Source organism: Schistocerca gregaria, chromosome 2, assembly GCF_023897955.1.
Source record: "Schistocerca gregaria isolate iqSchGreg1 chromosome 2, iqSchGreg1.2, whole genome shotgun sequence".
NCBI lineage: Eukaryota > Metazoa > Arthropoda > Insecta > Orthoptera > Acrididae > Schistocerca > Schistocerca gregaria.
Window position 1 is genome coordinate 383,546,364 of NC_064921.1, and position 16,089 is coordinate 383,562,452.

The 16,089-nt window shown below is 40.1% G+C and overlaps 1 protein-coding gene across 1 annotated transcript in view; it reads right to left on the bottom strand.

Annotated features, from left to right (window-relative positions):
- LOC126320783 (esterase FE4-like) overlaps positions 1-16,089 on the bottom strand; it is an 84,777-nt gene that overhangs the window by 63,779 nt on the left and 4,909 nt on the right. The window contains exon 2 of the mRNA XM_049994121.1: positions 14,972-15,109. Within this exon, the coding sequence (XP_049850078.1) occupies positions 14,972-15,109 (138 nt within the window). The remainder of the gene's footprint in view (positions 1-14,971; positions 15,110-16,089) is intronic.

A 16,089-nucleotide genomic window follows, 5' to 3' on the forward strand; every position in this document is an offset into this window, starting at 1 on the left:
CACCTGCTTGTCGACCGCTGTCGTGGTAAAATTCTCGGTAAAAGCTGCAGCCGGGGACAGAAACTGCATGGCTGGGGTTGGCGGTATTTATGGCCCCTTGACCAACTCTCTTCTGGCAAGAGGTCACTTTTGATCACACTGACGACGGAAACAGCACAGCGCCAGACCAAGGCAGGGTGTAATCCAAGTCAACACTGCGGAAGCCCCTCCCTCGCAACATGCTGCCATTGTAGCAGGCGGTAGGGGTCCGCACGTGAAAACCAAACTTGCTCCGTTGGCCGACCGAAGGCTTCCATCAGGTCAGCTTATCACCTCTCCAACTTATGCAGTGGAGTGTGGAAGCCATTCTTTTGGTTCGCCTGCCCACATATTACGGACACTGATTTTGAAAGGTAGCGCCGTAACACACTAAAGCTTATCTTTAAATGGAATCCATAGAGCATCAAAATAGCGGTAGAGATAGATACTATTGGATTACGACAAGTAAGCTGAGAAACGTTTGTAAATAAACACTTGTCATTTCATGAGCGGAGTACACTATATGAAGAAGTAAATGAAAGGTCCAAGTTCCTACAGTTTCCTCGTAAGTCCCAATGAATGGAAAACTAAAAACAGATGTGTATAGAGAGAGAGAGGGGTGGGGGGGGGGGAGGGGGAGGACATCTTACTTAGAGACTTATAGCGTAATATTCTTCTCGGGTGCGCAACCGAATCATAACGTCATTTTGACACAATATTCAGAGGTCCATTTGGTCGCCACCTTCAAGTGAGAATGCTGGTACACGATCTCGCCAGAACTGACTTCTCAGCGCAAGCGGCGGCCCCTATATAGGCCGCAGAAGGCCCACGACGCGTGAGAGAGGAGGTGCCGTAACTGCCCTCTAGAGCAAGTAAACATATAGCGCCCCAATGGTGGTAACAGGCGAAATCGACATATCGCTATAAAAAAATCACGGCACCTTCTCGCTCACGCGTCGTGAGTCTTCTGCGGCCTATACAGGGACCGCCGTTTGCGCTGAGAAGTCAGTTACAGCGAGATCGTGTTCCAGCACTCTCACCTAAAGATGGCGGCCAGATGGACCGCTGAAATATTGCGTAAAGATGAAGTTATGATCCAGCTGCACACCCGAGAAGAATATTATCAATTATTACGCCGGGAAAGCCTTCGTAGTCAGACTTATACCATGATAACGGACATTCTGTTGCGCAAATGAGAAACATAGTATATCCTGTTTGTACCTAGTGCAAACTGCCGTAGTTCTACTTACAGAGCCAGCCGGAGTGGCCGTGCGGTGCTAGGCGCTTCAGCCTGGAACCGCGTGAACGCTACGGTCGCAGGTTCGAGTCCTGCATCGGGCATGGATGTGTGTGACGTCCTTAGGTTAGTTAGGTTTAAGTAGTTCTAAGTTCTAGGGGGCTGATGACCACAGATGTTTAAGTCCCTTAGTGCTCAGAGCCATTTGAACCAAATCTACTTACAGAGGAAATTGTCCACCTTGTATATTTATTGACAAAAGGGAAACAAATTTGCCCGTATCACTAGCGAATATTATTGTGAGACTGTTACCTGAACTTAAACTGTATTCTCGCTTTGTCACACGTAATGTCAAAAAAATTAAGTAGCAATACACGCGTAGGTTGTTAAAGATGTCTTTTCTCAGCCTCAAGGCAAAAATTGTAGAGACACTATGGAACTTCACGAAAAACGAAATGCAAAAATGTATTGAGATGTGGAAAAAAAAAGTGTGAGGCGTGTGCATGCTTAAAGGGTTGATGATTTCCAGGTGACCACCAGAAGCAATGTCTTTGGTCAGTAAACAAAACTGAACAATTAATGTCTCATATGTATGTATCCAATCACGGAGAGAAGATTCTTGGCGAAACGCGGGAAATTGTCTGTAGAGAACTGATAGCCCACTGCTTCCAGTTTATCGATGTTGCTGAAACAGCAGATGGACCAGTACAAAATCAAGGTTAAAAATACAAGCGCCCTTATAAGCAACGACAAAGAGTACTTTAAAAAAAAGAAAAAAGTACTCATATCTGTTATCTTTAGGAAAGATGATCCTCGTGGAATAAAGCCCATGAAGAGTTAGTGTCTCTTCACAAAAAGCAATCCTAGAAGACCTAATTTGAAAGATAATACCCAAATTTTTCCCTTAAGGAGACAAGTATACAAGTTACGCCTAGCCCACAGCGTATTCCCGAAACTATGAGAATGCGTAGATTTCGATGCTCTAAGAATATTATACTGAAGAACGGAACAGAAAACTGAGGAACTGTTACATGACGATCAATTTCGTCTTAGGAAAAGTAAACGCACCGAAGATGGAATCCTGACGCTGCGTTTGATGATGGAAGAAAGACTGGAGGAAAACCAAAATAAGCTCATTGGATTTGTCGACCTGGAAAAACTTTCGGCAATGTAAAATGATATAATTGTTAGACAGCCTAAGAAAAATAGGAGTATTTACAAGAACCGAGAAGGAAAACTAAGTTTGGATGACCAAGGACGAAGAACTCAAAATGGATGTAAGACAGAGGTGCATCCTTTCGTCCCCACTGTTCAGTCTATAAATAGAAGAAACAATAACGAAAATAGAATAAAAGATCAAGGTTGGGATTAAAATTCAGAGTGAAAGAATACCAATGATAAGATTCACTGATGTTCTTGCTGTCCTCAGTGAAAGTGAAGAAGATTTACAGGCTCTGTCGAATAGAATGAACCAGCTGAGAGTAAACCGGAAAACGACCTGTGTAATGTGAAGCAGTAGCCATGAGAGTAGCGAGAAACTTAGCTTCAAAATTGGTGATCAAGAAGAACATAAAATTAAGGAATCCTGCTGCTTTGGAAGCAAAATAACCCACGGATAGATAATATTCCATGGTAATTTCAAAAATCATTCGAGGAAGTTACAACAGAACGACTATTCACGTTCGTTTGTAGAAGGTACAAGTCTGGCGATATACAGTCTGACTGTTTGAAAAACGTCATCCACACAATTCTGAAAATTGCAAAAGTCTCTAAGTGCGGGGTTTATCGCAGAATCAGCTTAACAGCCCTTGCATCCAAGTTGGTGACAAGAATAACTTGCGGAAGACTGGAAAGTAAACTTGAGGATGCCGTAGATGACAGCTAGCTTGGTTTTAGGAAAGGTAAACAAACCGGAGGAGGTAACTTTTACGTTCCAGTTGATAATGGAACTAAGACTAAAGGAAATTCAAGACAAGTTCATAGGATCTGTCGAGCTGGAAAAACCGTTCGGCAATGTCAAATGGTGCGATATTTTCGAATTTCTGAGAAAAACTCGAATAAGTTACGGAAAATGCGGGTAGTATACAATATGTACAAGAATGAAGACCGATCAATAAGAGTGGAGGATGAAGAAAGAAGTGCTCGAATGAGAGAGGTTGCAAGAGAGGGATGTAGTCTTTCGCCCCTTCTATTCTATCTGCATACAAAAGAAGCAATCACAGAAATAAAACAAAAGTTCAAGATTGGAACTGAAGTTCAGGGTGAAAGATATCGATGATAAGATTCCCTGATAACACTGGCATTCTCAGGGAAAATGTGAAAGAATAGCAGGATCTTCTGAATGTAGTGGACAATCTAATGAGTTCAGAAAATGGACGGAGCAAGAAGGACATAAAAAGCAGACTAGCATTGGCAAAAAATGCGTTCTTGCCAAGAGAATTATACTAGTATCTAACATAGGCGTTAATTTGAGGAAGAAATTAATGAGAATGTAGTCTGGAGCACACCACTGTGTGGTGGTGAAACATGGGCTGTAGGAAAACCGGAAAGAAGAGAACAGAATCATCTTAGGTATTGTGCTACAGAAGAATATTCAAAATGAGGTGGACTGTTAAGGTAAGGAATCAGGAGTCTCTCCAGAGAATCGGCGAGGGAAAGACTATATGGATAACATCGACAAGAAGAAGGGGAACTATGGTAGGACAACTGTTAAGACATCGCGAAATAGGTACTAGTGGGCGTTGTGGAAGGTACAAATGTAGAGGAAAACAGAGATTGGAACACATCCAGCAAATAAATGAGGACTATGTTCCAAGTGCTACTCTGAAATATTGGCACCGAAGAGTAGTTCGAGGCGGGCAGCATCAAATCAGTCAGAAGACTGATAACTCAAAAATAAATTAATAAATAAGTAATAAAATAAAATGAAGATTGCGCAGTTTCATCTAGTCACGTGTATGACGTGCAGCAGTATCCAGTGCCTTTCTTCGGAGTAGCACTCCGGGCAAATTATAAGTCGAATATTCTTTATAATGAAATAGTGCCGATTTATTTCAGGTCCTGATATAATCTGCAATAAGGTGTAAGGTTCTCTTTACAAGTCGTTCCGAAATAATGTGTGGTATTTTCACACACTTTAATTGCCTGGGATGCTAGGTCCATTCTGTTGATTGATCAGTACGACGCCAGTAACAGGCAGACTTCCGTTTCAGATTCCTTCCAATATGATAGTCTACAGGAGTTAACTTAAATATATGATAACCTGTTGCAGATAAGGCTGTTTGAAATCTCACGGAACCTGTGCTTTCGCTATCTTCGCATGGGATGATGCGATGTGAATGCGGATAGGGAGGTATAGCGTGACAGGTTTAGAGACGTCAGTCATAATGTGGAATTTCAAATGAACGACAGAAAAAAGCACGTCTAGATTTCTTAGCATGCTGATAAATGCGAACCAATGAGATGCAAGACTGCTTCCTACGTCACACGCCGAAGCCATCAGAGGCCACTTTAAAATACAACTTTCAGAAGCCAAAGTACGGTATTCAGTGATTTTTGTATTTGAACATGCATTTAATAAAAATGTGCTAGTTGTTTGGGTTAACTGGCGTCTTTAGCAACTCTCACAGAAGTCTTATCAAGAACAGACGTATTCCGCTTTATTTTAAAGCCCTTCCAGTACTCACTGTAGCAATATGGTTTGTTCTCGTACAATTCTGTTTATTATTACGTCGCATCCTTTACTTACTGCTATAAACAGTTTTTATTCCCTAAGTTATTCACGGTTTTGTTGTTGTTTATTGTATTCTTCTTCGTCTTCCACATGTATGTGTTGACGCTTTACACACAGCACTTTCCCTGCTCTTAACACATTCGAATTTCTGTGTTGGGAATTATTGCTATCCTCTCGCCTTTTCGAGTGTTTTGTTTCGCTATTGCGGGATGTGTTCGTCTTTTATGTTCTGATATCGGTGGAAGCATCTCCTATTCTTCTGTGGGCGTTTATATTTTTCGACTGGGAGAGAGAGAGAGAGAAAGAGAGAGAGAGAGAGAGAGAGAGAGAGAGAGAATATATCTGTTGTCTACTTTTCACGAAGGCCATACTGGCCGAAAGCTATTTTGTGACAGTCTTTTTCTTGTGGCTATCTGCGTCTCACTATCTCCGATAAATGGTGAGTAGCAACTTTTCTTTTCATAATATTAATACAGTATATTGTATTTTGCTGGTTCTATTTTCTAGAAGTTCTTTCTTCTATTTTGTTCATGAAGATATTTACCAACTTCCACAACATTAGGGATCCCACTGGAAATCCTTCTTTTGGAAAGAATTCTTTGTTGAATTCAAGGTAATTTTGGTCAATAATGAGATGTAGGAGTTTTCTGGGCCCCAGTCAGTAAGACTGGGTAATAGACCTGATCATTGGATTCCAGGGGATGAGGCATGTCATGAAGAGAAGAATCGGAGCCTCTCAAAAACCCTCAAGATGAAGAAAGTATTTTACATGGGAACACTCAACACCAACACACTACTGAGGCCAGGTAAACTGAAACAATTAACAAACGCCATGGATAAATACAACATCAAAGTTATGGCCATACAGGAAACACGATTTGCAGATGAGAACCACTTTGATTCCGAAAATTACAGAATATATAAGGGGAAACAGCCATAACCATCCCAGGAAGAAATCTCCAACTCTAACTCTTCGGAACTGGTTTTGTAGTACATAAATCGATACTGGACTCCGTAATAGATTTCACATCAAAATCAGAAAAAATGTCGACACTCACGATAAGATCTGGAAACAAAGCCTATACATTAATCAATGGACATGCCCCCACAAACAATTACAACAAGAAGAACCCAGAGATGATAGAGGAATTCTGGGAAGATCTGGAAGAAACTACCAGCAAAATCCCCAAGAATCACATAAAAGTTTTACTAGGAGACTTCAATGCCCAGTTAGGGAAGGAAATAAAATTCCGAGATACGACAGGAAAACACACGGCCTACATGAGAACAAACAAAAATGGAGAGAACTCGACAAACTTCTGCAGAAATTTTGATCTGAAAATCATGTCAACGCAGTTCCAGAAACCACACAGAAAACTTGTAACTTGGAAATCCCCCAACCATGCTCTAGGAGAATTTCAGATAGACCACGTAGCAATATCCACAAAAAACACCAGAGAAATAATGAACGTAAGAACAAGGAAAGGTGTTTTCGAATCTGATCATCACCTTCTCCAAATTAAAGTAAAATTTATACCCAATAGACAAATCAAGAGAACCAACAGACCTTTCACAATAGATCCAGATTACCTACAAATAAACAAGAAAGAAATAATAGAAGAAGTTATGAAAATCAATAGCAACAACTGGACAGAAATGTCAGAAAAAATAAAAGAACCGATAAAACTGGGGCAGCCACCGAGGAAAAGGAAACACCGATGGTGGAACATGACATGCTACAGGGCCATAGAAGAGAGAATACAAGCCTGGAAGAAATTTAACAGCAGTAAAACACAAGAAAAATGGGAGGACTTCAACAGGATATAGAAAAACACTTCAAAAATAATCCGAAGAGAAAAAAGAGGTTACGAAAACAGCAGGTTGAAGGAGATAGAAGAAGACTTCACCAGAAACAACACACGAAATTTTTACAGAGTATTCCGAGAAAATATGACAGGATATCAGCCTCCAAGCTTATGCTTCAAAATACAAGATGGAACACTGGAGACAAATCCGAAGAAAAACTGTGAAATATTAGCCAGATACTTTGATACGTTACTTAACTGTGATAAACCAAAACAGAGATTACAGTTTACAAAACTAGAACCCAACCGGGACTCCGAACCCCCAACATATGAAGAAATCGTGAAAATAATAAAATCATTGAAAAATAACAGGGCACCAGGTGAAGATGGACTGATTGCAGAAATCTGGAATTTAGACCATGAAAACATTACACCCAAAATTCATAGTATAATCAAAAACATCTGGGAAACAGGAAAGATACCAGAAGAATGGAAGTCAGCCCTAATACACCCCCCTCCACAAGAAAGGAGACAAAACAGACCCAAATAACTATAGAGGAATTTCGTTACTGCCGGTGGCATACAAAATTCTATCAAAAGCTCTGTTAAATCGCCTAGAGCCTCAGATAGATCCACAGATCGGAGAATACCAAGGAATGTTCAGGAAGGGAAGATCATGCAGTGAGCATATCTGGTGTCTGAGAACATTATTAACAACGAGAAAGTCCAGAAACACCACAGTAACATTTGTTGATTTCAAGGAGGCTTACGATTCCATAGACAGAGAAACACTTTTTAATACACTATAAGAAATGAAGGTAGACAATAAGACCAGAAAACTAATTCAGGAAACATTAACAAATACAAAGTCAAAAGTGAAGTTCATGGGCGAGATCTCAGAATCTTTCGAGATCAAGACAGGAGTGAGACAGGGAGATGGCCTGTCACCCATTTTATTTAACGCCGTTTTAGAGAAAATAATCAGGACGTGGAACAAAGGAGTCAATGGGGAGAGAGAAAAATAGACCCGTCAACATAAAATGTCTGGCCTTTCCCGACGATATAGCCATCATTACAAATGACAGAAAAGAAGCCAGAGAAGCCGTAGAGATATTGCATGAAATCGCAGCCAGAGCAGGACTACAAATATCATATGAAAAAACACAGTACGTGGACACAAAATCTGCAGACAGAAGCCCATTGATAACAAAGTACGGAAAAATAACACAAGTAGAAAGTTTCAAATACCTGGGAGAGATTATACAGAAAACAGGACTGAATTCAACAGCCAATGAAGAAAGGGCTACAAAACTACAAAAAGCATACAGACTTACATGGAACTATTACAATGAAAGAAATATTTCCATCAATGCCAAATTAAGACATTACAAAACAGTAGTCTTACCTGAGGCCTTGTATGCCTCAGGAACAACAGTAATCAGAGGAAGAACTAAAATCAAGGAAATGGAAAAGCAAGAGAGGAAAATTCTGAGAAAGATCTATGGGCCAGTTCAGAGACAGGGGATCTGGATAAAGAGACCAACAAAGTAATTGTACAAACAGGCAGAGACAATTACAGACAATATCAGAAAAAGAAGGGCAAAATTCTATGGGAATATTCATAGGATGAAAGAAAATAGGCTGACCAAGAAGATTTTTAACATAGTGGTGACGAATAAGGTGAAAACTAACTGGGTAAAGGAAACCATGGAAGACCTTAAAAATCTTAACATCTCTACAGAAGAAATATCTAACAGAGGAAAATACAGAGAAAAAATCAACAAACAGAAATTCGATGAAACACCAAAAGAGGAGAAAGCAGGAAGGAAGTGGACAGAAGAGAGGAAGAAGAAGCACAGTGAATTTATGAGAGGTTTTTGGGAAGAGAAAAGAAAGAGACAAAAAAATGCCATGAATTTGAAATGTACCAATTTATGTACCATATTGTCATTGTGAATATTGATTGTGTTTTAACGCTCCCCTCAATGGGGAATTAACGATAATAATAATTATATATATCTGGAATGTGAAAGTCTTTTATGAGGTTTATTAGTTCTTCTGTGTTTTTAATTGCTCTGTTATATGTTGTTGTGTACTGTTGTGTGAGCCTGTTTAGCATATGTCTGATTAGGGAGAGAATGGGTACTTTCCTATAGTTAATAACAGGTCTCACTGGAGTATTTGCCTTTGGGTGGCCTCGGATATTTGAGGCATTGGGGTTCATGCCTGTCATATGAGCCTTTTGCTGTTTCACTGTGTGTATTTAATTGTCTTTAGTGGATTTTTGTGTGGGATCTGTTTGTTGGATCTGACTTTAATTTTGTGAATTTATTCTGTGAAATGAATTCTTGTGTCTTCTTACTGTATTCTTGTGTATTCATTAGGACAACTGTATTAGCTTTTTCTGACTTCGTTACGATTAGGCTGTCTCTGCGTAGTTTTTCTTTAAGAGTTTCCGTATTTTATCTTCTGCCATTATCTCTCTGGTTTTATTGTGTTCATCTCTGTATCTATGATGTTTTATAATTTCTTTGCCTAATAATTCTCTTGTTAGACTTAGGTTCACGGTGCTTGTGTCTTTCTTCTGTTCTTGAGACAGTATGTTCGTTCTTAGATTCTATGATCAGATTTTCTACGAAATTTTCATTTAGTTTTGTGTTTACATTGTGTTTTAAGCCTTTCTGTAATAGCTGTGTTTTTTCATCTTTAAGCTTGATGTCTAACAAAGGGAGATCAAATGGACATTCACCAAAAATCTGGCGCTTAACTAACTCCAGACTAACAGCTGTTATACTCGACAACTAGGAAAGACAGGCAGAACTTTCGAAATAAGGTTTAACGACCCAATAAAGCTTGGAAATATGGCAACAGCCATTAAACATATGCGGGACACTTCTGGCATGAAAACTACCACTCTACCACAACAGAAAAGGACAGGAAAATAGGCACATTCAGCAAAAAGAAACATGTCCTACACACACAAGAAAACTTTCAAATTCAAAAACCAATAATGCAAAGGTAACTCATAATAAACGAGCAAACATTAGCAGCCATTCGCTATTTAAACTACTGAAATATTGTTGCGAAAGCACACATTCATAGACACCACAAAATAATATAACAAAGTAGGCAATATCCCAACCCTCGATCATCCACCATTGTACAAAAGTAAAACACACACACAAGTAATCACCCCACTTGCTAAAATGCTAAGTACTTCTCTCTCTCTCTCTCTCTCTCTCTCTCTCTCTCTCTCTCTCTCTCTCTCTCTACCTCTCTCTCTATCTCTCTCTCTCTCCCTCCCTCCCTAAAACACACACACACACACACATACACACACGCTGGAGAATATAAACACTTACAGGGAGACAACAGAGCTTCCGCCAGTATCAAAACAAGCAAAAGACAAACATCCACAGTACCAAAAAAAAAAAGGAAGAACAATGAGAATACGCGAATTCTCGTGAGGATAGTGATAGCAGTGATACTCCCCAGTGCAGATAAGTCAATGTCTTAAGTGTAAGGAAAAGTGCTTTGTGCGAAACTAAACACATGCTCGTGGAAGACGAAGAAGAATGCAATGAATAACAATCAAACCATGATTAATGAAAAGAATAAAAACTGGTTATAGTAATAAGTAAAGCATATGAACTGTTACTGATCATGACAAACAACATTGTACGAGAATAAACCTTATTGTTACAGTCACCACTGAAGGTGCTTTAAAATAAAGCGAAATGGGTCTGGCCTTAATAGGACTTTAATTACGGTTGTTGAAGACGCCAAATAACTTATACAGCGTGCGTACACACAAACACGAAAAAAGAGGCCGAGAATCAAAGAAGACAACATAAAAAAATGTGATGGTTCATGGCGTCGGCGCATTACAGATGTGTTAAAACGTGTCGGTTGGATATGAATTCCTTTATATAGATATCGGCAAATTGATTAAATCTTTGAGTAACCTGTGGTTTCTGCCTAAAATTAGCATTCCAATAGTTTTTTTCTGATGTACCAGTGACTTTCGTGTGAAGCCACCAATGTTATTAAAATACATAGACGTCTACTAGTACGATAAGGTACCTCTACGAATGTATAGCACTCACGGAGCTAAAATCAAAAGTTGCCTCGGAGATTTTGCTTAGTGATTCCATGAGATTGTCACTTTTTTTACGATCATTTACAGTGGAAGTGAGTATATTTAAGGTTATTGTGACGTGAATTTGAATTTCCAGTGCTGCTTTTGTGTGGTTTCGAAATGAAAGGATTGAGGTAGTATATACTACATATATAAATTTGTTAAATTATAGGCCAATTTCCGCATGTTATTTGGGGTTATAATTTGTTTTCTGTATTATGAGTTCATTGAAGTTTCGAGATGTGGCATTGTATTCAGGTAATAGGAAATTACTTACAGATTTTATTACGAAATTATGAGTAACTGAGAACTGTATATTCCAGTGGTTCCAAAAAGAAACCACCTCCTTAAAACAACTGATTGTTTTCTTTCTGTCAGCTTCTTCTTTTATTCCTTGCTTACAACGATAAACGCAATTTTTTTGAAAAATTTTAACGTTATATTCCTAAGTGAAACAACCAGGTTAAAACAACTGATGGCTTACTTTTCGCCAGTCGCTTGCTATTATGATAAAGGTCAATTTTGTGAAATTTTTTAAAATTAATTTTTATATATTATTGGGACTCAAGAGGTTTTAAATTATATTGTATCTCAGGGCTAAAAGTTCTGGAAAAAAACAGACACATCTTCAAAAATTTCACTTTGATTACATAGAAATGAATTTGCAAGGTATGGAGTCAAAGAAATTAGAAATAATAACTTGAGAAGATCTACGGAGAAATATAGAAACATGATCAGTAGCAGCGTGTTGCTTTTGAAATTCTGCTATCTGTCATAGACATTTAATCATGCATACAGTTCTAGTCGTTAAAAGTATAGGTAACTTTGTTTGCTTCCTTAGATCTATAGTCAATGACATTTGCTATGAGGAAAAATGGAATATTTTAATGATCTGTTTTAAGACATTAAACACATTTGAATCAATCAACGTACCTACAGTGTTCTCTGTGCACCTACGCCAATAGCTAATACATTTAAGGCACCTATTTTAGACCCTTCGATACCAATATGTGTGTATAGTTCAAACGCCATATGTAGTCGACAATAGCCGCTCGAGAGTACTGCGGTCGCACATCACGTCCACGTGATCGTTCGTGTGATTCTGGGAGAGTGTGGAGCACCCTAAAGAAAACTGTGTACAAGACAGCAGCGTGACCAATGATACAGTGCTGCAGTCCTCATCAAGTAGACACTATAATAGATGCTAAGTGAATCGAAAGGTGCGCTCCTACGATCGTCGTAGGTAGGTGTAGTCCATACGAAAGCAAGGCAGAAGTGTTCAAGGAACATAAATGGGAAATCTTGGAAGATGGCATTGTTCTCCAGATATTTTGCTGGATAAATAAAGAGCACATCGACTGCAATAAAGATTATTGGAAGATTCTGCCACCATCGAATATCTCGCGTAAGGACCATAAGAACAATTTTGGAAAGATAAGAGTGCGCACGAGAGGCATAAGAATAGTCATTTTTCTATCGGTCTATGCTCAAATAGAACACGAGGAAAAGAAACAATAAGTTTGATAATAATACCCCCGCTGCACTTTGCTCTGGCTTCCGGGGCAGAGAGGTAAATGTAGTAGTCTACTCGTCACTATCCACGTCCACGCACGGATTCACATCTTGTCAGAGGGCGGTTTATGACACGATACACTACTCCCTACCTCGCTAAGATACTGGCTTAATGAAGCAATGCGGGATGTCCAGCAGGCTATATACCAGAGGTGGGCGAAAATATGGAAACATCGCAAGAAAAGTTTGCTTTAATGTAGATGGAGATACTGAGATACTGACTACAGGTTGCACCCTCGTATTACACCACACACGGCACCTGTGCTGTGTCGTGAATCCTTTATAAGCGTCAGTCGTTGACAGAACAGTGTTCTGTGTAATTGTGAGGAAAGTAACTGCATTCGATAGCGGACAAATTGTTGGTGCTCGTATGGTACGTGCTTCCACGTGCAAGGTAGCCAAACTCTATCTCGTTCTAAAGAACGAGTGTCGGATTTACTGTTAGTGTTGGACAGGCTACAGCTTGTTTAGTTACTTGATCAGACTAGAGCATGTTTATTTCTAAGGGGGTTAAGTCCCCGTCCTAAACTGAAAGCCTAGTTTAAGCTACGGCTACTGCCGATTACTTCAGTAACAGTTTACCATAAGTGCCTAGTGGCATACTTTCTAGTCACATTAAGCTCAGTAAAGGTAATAAGAGAGCGATCTAGCTTAGGAGGTGTGGGTGTAGTTTACAGAGCGGCCGCTAATATGTCTATCATGTCTAGTCACTTTTATTAGTAAGTGCGCACGAGGAAAAATCTTAAACATGTAACTTACGGATCGTCACTATTAGCTTTTGAACAATTACGCACGTTGCTATCACATTAAACGTTTAATGAGAACAGAACTTTTATTTAATGCTGTTGTGATTAAGCTTTAGGACAATGCGCAGCTGAGTGTACTGATGTGATTTCAAGTGTTGCCGGGCAGTGGTGCTGTTGCTTGAAGTGAGACCAAGTTGCTTACTCGGATCTCTGCTTCAGAGTAAGTGTGCTCCCGTTTCCCATTTTTCCCATTCCTCCTGTAAATTCAAGAGGTCCTCACGTATGGCGGCCACCTCACGCCAAGAACATCAAGATATTATGTTTTAATGAAATTTGAGATGGAAAAAATAAACAGATGATGAATGTGTGTCAACGTAGCCGCCTTCAGTCGTAAACAACCCAGCGCTCCACTCCAAACCCACGTTTCATAAATGTTTCGTTTTTCAAGAGACAGCGTATCGAACATTCATATCGCATATAGGGAGAGGGGGAAAACATTGTCTGCTAAGTCACAACGTGGACGAAATAGGGTGTGAAATGATCTTGACGGGCAGTCGCTGAAAAGACTGTGATGAAAAATAAGAAGACGTCTGCTGCAAAAATCACTGCAGAACTGAATGTTGCACACGCGAGCCCCTGCAACACCAAAACAACATGAAGAGAGTTCCATAAGAAGGAAAAAGCAGGGCGAACTGGAGTTTCAAAAGCTCTCATTAGTGATGCAAATACCCATAACAGAAGAACGTCCTGCCGAAGACACAATGCCTGTACTACGTAGCAGTGGCAGACTGTAATTTCGTCAGATGAGTATCGTTTCGCACTGTTTCCAACTTCTGGCCGAGTTCACGGCCGAAGAGTGAAAAAGGCGAAGGTTTTGTGATGATTTGGGCTGCCACATCGTGGTATTTCAAAGACTCAATGGTTACTCTGCAAGACTGCATTTCTTCTAAGGATTATATGGCCGTTTTGCTGATCAGGTACATCCCATGGTACAATGTTTACTCTCCAGTGCTGATGTCGTGTTCCCCTGTTCACACAGCCTGCATCGTCCACAACTGGTTTCGTGAGTACGAGAATCAACTGTTACATCTCTCCTTTCCACCAGTCACTCACTCTCAGTATCATTGAGCTTTTCTGGTATACTTGGGAGAGAACAATGTGCAATCGCTATTCATCTCCATTATCATTACCTGCATATGAAAATATTTTGCAGGAAGTATGGTTCAACATTACCTTGAAAACAATACAGGTCTTGTGTATTTATCCACTGCGAGACGACTGGAAGCTGTTTAGAGCGCCAGAAGCTTTTCTACACCGTATTAGGCATGGTAATGTGTTTTTCACCCTTCAGGATTGAATACAGTAAAATCCATCCCTGTGTATACTGTACCCTGTAGTGGTTAATCCACAAATATTCAACAGCCTCGTTTACAAACCAAAGATCTTCATACAGGTAAAATAATCAATTAGTGAGGCGTGCCGTTAAATAAAAGTAGCTAGTGAAACGTGATATCTCACGTATTTAAACACTATTTGACAATATTCTGTAATAGACACATGCAGACTTGATAAATGTATCTTTCAAGGAAAACAAGTAATATTATATGATGTCTCATTTCTTTAAACGTCAAGTGAATACATTCCACAAGAGACATGCAGACTGTTACTTCTAGCATGATACATTTTTTATGCAGGAGATGAAATAACAGATAAATAACTTGCCTGGAAACGGAGATCTCCAACTGGTGGCTCCGCATATGGAATGCCTTGGAACATATACATGGGAACGTCTGTATACGTTTTAGATATCTGGCCCCTCAGGGTACCTTCTTGCGTTTCCACAGTTACATACTCTTGGGCCTGCAACAAACGGAAAGAGCATAAGAAATGCGCTCCAAGGAAGAGTGGAAGAGTGAACGTGGGAAAAACTAGAACTAATAAATATATTAGAAGACGTCAATGTATCACGTTAATACTACACTTGCAGATATAAATGTATTGTGCAACACAATTAAAAGATCACTGTTCTGACACCCCACAATTGCTTTCCACTACGACTCATAAGTCTGAAAGTTTTCTCAAAGGAGCCTTACAACCTTCCACTGTAAATGCGCAAAAGTGTGACGCACTGCTACGTCACCTCCGCGTTCGACGGCCCATTGAAAAGCAAAGTGTCGACGCCGGAGAAAAAATGGCCAGAGATTAGAAGTTCAGGTGATGTGTAAGGTTGATAAATGATGTGACATACCCGTCAAATTTCACCACCATTCGGCTCAGTAACACGGTGTACCTGTTACACAATAGGAAGGTCGTCACTCCCCCTCCCTCCCAAATTGCACCTCTTTTTTTTTACGCTTCTGTCACGGGGGTCAAAACCGCGACATGCTACATTGAAATCAAGCGGTTTCCTTATGAGTGGCTGAGGAAAGCATTTCAGACTCACCGTCGCTCAGAATCAACACGAAGAGGCCTCATGGGTTGGCAAAAAGGACGTAAATGGAACCACTCTCTTCCCCTGGGCGATGGAAAACGACAGTTCACATTCCGAAGGTTGTCGAGTTTCTCGACAACCTTTGACACTGCTCGCACCTCTGGGCGTTTAAAAAACCAATCGTCGAATCTTGGCTTGATTCAAAGCAACAAAAGGGTACTAATGTATTTTCAGCCCTCCTATTTTGCGCCCTCCCATGACGGTATCACAGGAGCCGGGGAGAGGTCGGGGGGTGAAGTGTGTCTTCTTAAGATTCCTTCCACCCTCCCCCCCCCCCCCCCCCCGCCCCCCGCCCACAGTTCGGCAAAACCTACGGTGGCACCTGCCCACATTTACCGAGAATTTTAAA